The 8,086-nt window shown below is 49.1% G+C and overlaps 2 protein-coding genes and 1 non-coding gene across 3 annotated transcripts; 2 read left to right on the forward strand and 1 right to left on the reverse strand.

Annotated features, from left to right (window-relative positions):
- Nucleotides 1-3,705: 3,705 nt before the first annotated feature.
- TRNAN-GUU lies at nucleotides 3,706-3,779 on the forward strand. Its single transcript has one exon. It is a non-coding gene; the product is annotated as a tRNA-Asn (tRNA).
- A 779-nt stretch (nucleotides 3,780-4,558) lies between these two features.
- LOC124677832 (pathogenesis-related protein PRB1-2-like) lies at nucleotides 4,559-5,056 on the forward strand. Its single transcript, XM_047213784.1, has one exon. The coding sequence runs from the start codon at nucleotides 4,559-4,561 to the stop codon at nucleotides 5,054-5,056; it is 498 nt and encodes a 165-aa protein (XP_047069740.1).
- A 1,704-nt stretch (nucleotides 5,057-6,760) lies between these two features.
- On the reverse strand, nucleotides 6,761-7,786 carry LOC124673615 (adenylate isopentenyltransferase 3, chloroplastic-like). Its single transcript, XM_047209662.1, has one exon. It carries the CDS (start codon nucleotides 7,784-7,786, stop codon nucleotides 6,761-6,763), a length of 1,026 nt encoding a protein of 341 aa, XP_047065618.1.
- Nucleotides 7,787-8,086: the final 300 nt, after the last annotated feature.

Here is an 8,086-nt window from a genome sequence, read left to right on the forward strand (position 1 = left end):
TGCAGGTTGATAATAATAAAAATATATCGAAGATGGAGATTGCACTAAAATCTAAGGTTTTCACGTGGTATCTTCATCGAGGTGTAATCCTCACTAAAGACAACCTTGCAAGTCGTAATGGATAGGGAAGTAAAAAAAAAATGTGTCTTCTGTCACCGTGACGAAACTATCAAACACCTATTATTCGAGTGCAAATCTGCAAGATTTATATGGTTACTCATTCAAATAGGTTCTACCTTATACCTAGCATGCAACGTTGCAAATATATTTAGCAATAGGCTAAATATGGTGGATCATACGTGGTTTAAATTACTTACAAGGGTGAGAGCGCTTGTCATTATTTGATCGCTTTATCTATGTAGAAATGATAAGATTTTCAGTAACAAAAAAATCTTCTCTCATGCAAGTTATCTACCGTGCACATCTACGCTCTGTCCATGATCATTTCTACAACATGTGGAGCATCACGACCTGACTACACGGTTGCGGGACATGGAGATGGATACTTTTTTCCAACATAGATGGGCAGCATAATCTCTGGATAGACCCTCCATCACCTTACGCATTTACAATTTCTCAGATTTGATATGTATTTCGCCCTTTGAGTTTGTAATTTTAACTTGATTCGGCTATGTGCATCCTAGATATGAAGAGACCGGATTAATGCTTGAATCTTTTAAATAATAAAACACACACTTTATCAAAATACACTTTTTTGCGGGTAAAAGGAGATGATATTAGAATGGCACAGTTACAGAAAGATCCAACAGAAAATAATAATTACACCCAGGTCCTCCTGCAACTCGACAACACCGACGAGAAGGACGAGCCGATGGCGCGCCGTCGCCACCACTCCACTTGACGCCTTGGTTTGGAAGCAGCCCCTCCGCAACTGGGAATTCACCAGGCAACGGTCCCAAAGAACCTACCCCTTGCCCACCGTCGTTGTTGCTCTGTTCTGTAACACATCTTCTTTAACAGCTTCAACAACATTCAGATCCGTTACCCGCAAACTTTGAAGAGGGATTAGTGCGCCGAGAAGCTCAACAGAGCCCCGAGCATGAGGAAGAAGGTCGATCCGCAGTAGAGCTCCTCAGACCTCCACCAACAAAGAGGAAGACCATCGTCGCAAAAACCACTCTGGTCGCGCCGCCACTCCCCAACGCCGCTGGCTAGCTCCCTACACGAACCTACGCTATATACACACCGCAGATTGGGGTTTCCCCATCCTCCGGCTGTTGAAGTAGCTGCTGAGGGTGAGGAAACCGCCGATCTGGCAGCAGCGAGGTGGAACGCACAGTGTCACACAAGTCGCCTCCCTCGCTAGGACGGGGAGAGGATAAGACCAAGGTTTTAAAAAGAAAAAAAAACCAGATAACTAAATGGAACCTCGATTTTGAATAGGAAACTGCTGGGCGTCCCCCGGGGGATCTTGATTTCCCAGCCCCCGGGTCGCCAACCGTCGGATCGGCTATCTTGGACGGCCAGATCTGCTTTTACTGAATGTAGCAAAAAAACACCTCCCGACAGCAAAAAAAAAAACCCACTTTTGCTACATTGTAGCAAAAAACGGTCCAGTCACGAAATCAAATAAAAAGGCTGAGCTCGCCGGAGACCTCACCGGAGAGCCCGTAGCAAAAAAATTATGCTATTGTAGCAGAAAAATGCTAACGTAGCAAAACCCAATATCATCGGAAAAAATTAACGAATACCTCGCCGGAGACCTCGTAGTAAAATTTCTATATTAAAGTAGCAAAACAACAAAACAATTATAGCAAAAAAAAGCATCACAACATTTTTTACAAAGGTCTCTGGCGAGGTCATTGCTATTGTACGCCAATACATCACCGAAAATACTTAGTAGCAAAATATATATACTAACATAGCAAAACCATAGAACGGTTGTAGCAAAAAAAATCTATATATGATAGCAAAATGCAAAATCCATGTAATGCATGTCGCAAGCCGTCAGCAGCAAGGAGGGCCACCGTGGGCAGCAACTTGGCCCGCCGTCAGCAGCAACGAGGGTTGCCGTCGACAGCAACCTGGCTCGCCCATGGAAACACCGTCGACCAGCGCGGATGACCGCCACCACGCACCGACAGCGGTGCCATCCCAGGTTGCAGCAACTCCGGCTGCCCGAGGCATCAACGCCGTCCTACCGAGGCAGCAACGCCGACTGTTCAAGGTAGCAAAAACCGGCCTCCAACGGTAGCAGCTCTGGACGTGTAAGGTCGCAAAGGTGGCCTTCGATTGTAGCAATGCTAGAAACTTAAGGTAGCAAAAGCCAGCCTCCGGTGATAGCAACGCCGGGCGCCTAAGGTAGCGAAGCCGGCCTCCGGCGGTAGCAATAACGAATGCCCAAGGTTGCCGCTTGTAGCAACTTAAATCCTGAGCTCGTAGCAAAAACGAAATACACGGTCCGTCACGATTCACGAGCAGAAGGACTACAGAGGATATGGACTAGGAGAAGGCCGCCCTCTTCGAGCAGCACGGAGCGCCTCGGTGAGACGGGCGGCAGGGGCTGCGCGGCGGAGCGCCTCGGCGAGACGGGCGGCGGGGGCTTCACGGCGGAGCGCCTAGGCGACACGGACGACGGCAGCTGCAAGGCGGGGCGCCTCGGCGAGACGGGCGGCGGCGCCTGTAGCTCTACAAAGCGCGGCCGGTTGAGGAGGAAGGCTAGGGGCGGCCGGCAACCTCCTCCAACTCCCACGAGGCAGAGATCCTCATGCTCTCTACCGACGCGCCGCAGGTCGACCGCCTCCGCGTTGTGATCCCCTTCCGGCGGCAGAGCAGCCACCCGCGCTGGAGCTCGACCTCGTGCGGGGAGGCTCCCTTGCTGGTCTCCTCCGCCGGCTTCCTCCGCCTTGGCTCCATGATCTACAAAAACGTGAGAGGATAAGAAGCGCGAGATCGGAGAGGATAACAAAAGAAAACAAGTGGGCCCCATGGACACGCGTCACACGCGGAAGGAGGAGGCTGCGGCGCGTTCCATCGTCCGGGGGAATCCCATCATTTTCCTTTTGAATAACATGATTTGCATGACCTTCCGTGTCTTGAAAATGGATCAATCGGAAACTCAGTGTTGACCTTTTTAACGGGGGAGACTTGTATAGGATCTATCTATTAGGTGAGATTATATGATCAACTCACATAAAACATATTTTTATCATGCGAAAAAATCTGAAAATAATATACAACATACATATGGATTGTATCTACAACTCCAAAAAAATTCAGCTCAAAATTTGATCTACACTTGAAGAAATAAAAAAGACAAATCTGACTATGAATAGTGTCAGATCTGATTGAATTCTAGTTCACACTATTCGCACCTAAATTTGTCTTTTTTGGTTCTCTAAGTATATGTCGAATTTGAAGCTGTAATTTTTTGGTCTTACATATGTAACATATATGTGCGTTGTCATTTTTTTTCATAATATTTTGAACATGTTTTGTGCTTCAAAAAAATTGTTCTCATAGATCCTATCTAAAGTGTGATCCTACCTAAGTCTTCCCCCCTTTTTAACTCGGTTGATGTCCACCGGCAAGATTTCTTTCATCATTATAATTAAAAAGATCGAGGTCCCTACTCCATTCGGGCAAATGGTACCGACATCTGTTTCCCTGATGTAGTGGAATCGGAGGAGATGTGGAAGTCTAAGTTTATAATTTAAAACTTAATCGCGGTAAACCTTCGCGATAGCTGGAATAGCTCAGTTGGCCAGAGCGTGTGGCTGTTAACCACAAGGTCGGAGGTTCAAGCCCTCCTTCTAGCGAATTTTGTTTTCCGATTTTTATTTACTCCTGCTTTTTAAAATTAATTTCCTACACTCTTTGTGTTCGAATTTACATGTCACTTTTAATTATTTATCTCTGCTGCTGCTTCGATTGGTTTCAATTTATTATCCTATTGAACACGTGCTCATATTAGGAATTGAATAATTACATTAGTTTTATGCCCTAATTTTGTGTTTTGTGCAAGTATATTCTTCAAACTAAAATTTACATCTTAATCACATAGTTTTCCATCTTCTAAAATTATCATGTCAAACTATATTTCCCTAAATTAAGGTGATCTTTTAACTGAATGGTAACCAATGTGCATATTTGTGTATCCATTTTTCATTTACACCCATATAATATCTTTGTAACCGTATATGATTTCTGCATCATATAAAATTTTCTTACATCAGTAGTCGAGTAGAACATAAGAAAAAATATATATTTTACACTATAATGACTTCTACACCTCGCTTTTATGCCCACTTTTTATTCCTAGTCAATATGAGTGTACTTATTACTAGTATATATAAAACATAAATTTATGGGCGTAATAACATAGAGTTTCTATGCCGTTACATATATATAATTGTGTTTCTAGATAAAGCCTTTAATTTCAGTGCTTATCAAATACTCCATTTTTATCTATATTTTCGGTGTATATATTTTCATGATATCCTGCCATTTAAAGTTATGTAAACTAAAGAAATTCGGGTTACCCACTAGGAAGTTCCTCTACAAGTACCCTGCAAAAGTTGGAAGAAAACAGAAAATCATGGAGGCATCTAATCTTGCGCTTTTGGTCGTCCTGGCGATGGCAGCCGCCATGCTTGAACCCTCGAATGCCCAGAATTCGCCGCAAGACTATGTCACCGCGCACAACGCCGCGCGAGCCGCCGTCGGTGTGGGACTGAGGCCCGTGGCCTGGGACGCGGCTGTCGCGTCCTACGCAGAGAGCTACGCCAGGCAGCGGTCCGGCGACTGCGAGCTGGCGCACTCAGACTCACAGTACGGGGAGAACCTCTTCTGGGGCTCCGGCGAGGACTGGACGGCGGCGCAGGCGGTGGAGAAATGGGCCGACGAGAGGCCCGACTACAGCTACGCTTCCAACAGCTGCGTCGACGGCAGGATGTGCGGGCACTACACGCAGATAGTGTGGCGCAACTCCACGGGCATCGGCTGCGCGCGCGTGCTCTGCGACCACGACGCCGGCATCTTCATCACCTGCAACTACAGCCCGCCCGGCAACTACATCGGGGAGAGGCCTTATTGATTAATTTGGCTGTCCGCCAACAGATTTAGATCGGCATTTTTTTGTTTCTGGTGCTCTGCAAATTGGTTAAAGACAAATAAAATAAGTTTTAAACTTTTTTAGGGCTAATCGTCCAGAATACCTTATTAACCAAAAAACCATGATTACAAAGATGGCACATTCATAAGTAGGACATGCGTAGAATCCTAAGCAAAACCTTATGCAACTGAATCTGTCACTCAGGTTGACATCGCATCAAGGGAAGAGAGAATGAAGGTAGGTAGAGCAGTATTTGAGTCGTCCACACAAACTTGTAGAGGGAAATTCCTGGAAAAGTGTAAAAGTGGCTGCAGAAGCAACTCGCTAGGTACAACGGGACCTGGGGAAGAAGCTGAATTAGTGGGGGTGCTCCGCTATCTGTGCTGACGGCGGACTAGAATCACTAGTGGGAGCTGATGGCTGAGCCCAAGTATGCCCGCGGGTGGGAACAACCTGCACATAAGACAACCAACAATTCGACGACCAGACCAACACCACACATAGCCAGAGCACAAGCCCGAGACGATAGAGACCCACTAGCTCCTTGACACCGTCAACCACGTCGTTGAGATGGGGTTGAAGCCAGGGTATCATTACTGGATGTAGTGCCACCACCGTCATATAAATGGCACCACCGTCATATGAAGGGACTCGTCGATCGCCAGTTGGCTGGGATGGAGGAGGGGGCTAGGGTTTCATGGAGGAGAAGCGGCCGCTCCGGTATAGTTTTCGAGTGGAGTATTCTTTAAGAGTTTTAAACTTTAGTAAAAATGAACTTATTTTGATGCAAGCGATTTGTTTTTTTAGTGCAAGCGATTTGTTTGTTTAATGCTAGGTGGCTTGGAGTTTCCGGCGGGAAGGTTTCAGTTCTTCGTTTAGTTTGTTCTCGGTGTCTTCTTCAGGATGGTGAGGCGGCGGCTACTTCCTGAAGTTAGAATAAGGTCCTCCCCGTCCTATCCTCGCTCCGGTGGTGCATGTAGCGTCGGCGGAGGGCGTGTGGAGTTGTGTGTCCGGCGGATCTCCCGAGATCCGGTCGTCTCTCGTGTTCGATTGTGTGGTTTCAGGTTAGTCTCTTCCGATCTACGGTTGTCATCATTGGCGATGGTTGCTGCTCTGGTGCGCTGGTCCTTTGGGGCCTTAGCACGACGATTTCCCGTCTGTCTGCTACAACAAGCTCTACTACGACAAGCTTTGCCTGACTCCGGTGATGGAGGGGCGAGGACGGCGGCGCGCCTTCGGCTCGTGCTAGTGTCTGTAGTCGTCGCTAGGTGGTCCAATGACCTTTTTGTAATTTTTATTACTTTTAGGCATCCTTGTACTACTGTTGATGATTATTAATAGATCGGTGAAATTTTCGCAAAAAAAAATGATTTCTGATAAAGCGGACAGTTCATGGACCTATTTTAAACGGCTTTCTGTTTAGCTAGACAGGTTTGGAGTAGTGAACTTGTGATCCTGTATTGGGCCATGTTCCAGGTAGGACGGGCCGGTCCATCATCATGCCCAGATCCAAATATGACCAGAACTGCCCGCTTTATTCAGAAATCATTACAAATGAATTCGTGCAAATTAACAAATGAAACAGTTAATGTAGTGCATCCCTAAGCTAGCGTGGGAGTATATATGTACGTAGCTACAGTGTATGTGACTATGTGAGCCTTGATCATGTAAGTACAACTCAAAGTCTCAGACTGCCGCGGCCGCTTTCCTCCCATGGAACCCATGAGACGGCGCCGCCTCTACCAGCTGCAGGCCGCACGACTCGGCCACCGCGCCGGCACCGGCAACGATGACTGTCTCCTTTGCCGCCATGTCGTCCCTGCCTCCATCGAGCAGCATTCCTCCCAGAAACATTTTGACGACCCATGTGGCGGGGGCGACGACGTCCGCCTCCCACGCAGCGCGCTCCGCCTCGGCGTCGTCCACCTCGCCGACCTTGAGCGCGAGGACTCTGGTGACGTCGAGGCGGCGGAGGCTCCAGCCGGGGAGGCCACGGAAACGGTGGATCTTCCGAAGCTGGCGGCGCACCAGCCCGCGCGTGTTCTCCTTGATCTCGTCGACGGCAGCCGCGAGGACACTTGCTTGCAGCGCGTCGTCCCTGTCGAGCGCCCCCGCAGCCTGCAGCCGAAAGTAGCCATCCATTTCCGGCACGCCGATGGCTCTCCGGATCCCGCGAGAGTAGTCCGCGTCAGGACTGTAAAACTCCCGCACCTCGGCGACGAGCCCCTGCTCCACCATGCAGTCGACGCGATCGCGGACGTACTGGTCCAGCACCGTCAGGTCGGCGTCCACCCAGAGGAAGCAGATGTCGTACCGCGTGCGGAATGCTCGGTCGCCGCCGTCCAGCAGCGCCTCGAGGTACCTGTTGGAGCCGCCGGCCAGGACCGGCACGCGGCCCCTCGCGACGACAGACTCGACGGCACGCGTGACGTCGCGGCAGAAGTCGGAGACGGGGTAGTCGGCGTCCGGGTGCACCCCGCCGATGAGGTGGTGTGGCACGCCGGCCTGCTCGCGGGCGGTGGCCTTGTTGGTGACGACGTCGAGGCCGTCGTGCACCTGGACCTTGTCGGTGTTCACGACCTCGCCGCCGAACCGCAGCGCGAGGTCGACCGCCAGCTTGGACTTGCCGGTGGCCGTGGCGCCCATGACCACCACCACCTTGCCTTTCTTCTTCCCCTTGCCGCCGTTTGCCATCTTGCTAATGCCCGCCATGTATGCACAAACTAACTTTCCTGATCGAGACTGAGTGACTGACGCCTTCTCTTGCTTACTGCACGAATGACGAATGTGTAAATGAAGATGCAGCAAACCGTGTGAGATGTTTCGATGGAAGTTGGAAGCGATGCATGGAGCAACATAAGTAGAGGCCTATTTATACAAGAAGATCGATCGCGCGTAGGTGTCCCTCTATTTTCTGTTTGAATAGTCCTTTTAGATTTGCGCGCGCGCGCGGTGTTTAGATAGCGATAACCACCGTTGACAGGTTTCTTTACTGGAAAAAAAAAGCGCTGA

This window comes from Lolium rigidum, chromosome 7 (genome assembly GCF_022539505.1).
Source record: "Lolium rigidum isolate FL_2022 chromosome 7, APGP_CSIRO_Lrig_0.1, whole genome shotgun sequence".
Taxonomy (NCBI): domain Eukaryota; kingdom Viridiplantae; phylum Streptophyta; class Magnoliopsida; order Poales; family Poaceae; genus Lolium; species Lolium rigidum.

Coding starts and splice junctions, on each gene's coding strand:
- LOC124677832 (XM_047213784.1), top strand. CDS start 4,559: ATGGAGGCATCTAATCTTGCGCTTTTGGTCGTCCTGGCGATGGCAGCC.
- LOC124673615 (XM_047209662.1), bottom strand. CDS start 7,786: ATGGCGGGCATTAGCAAGATGGCAAACGGCGGCAAGGGGAAGAAGAAA.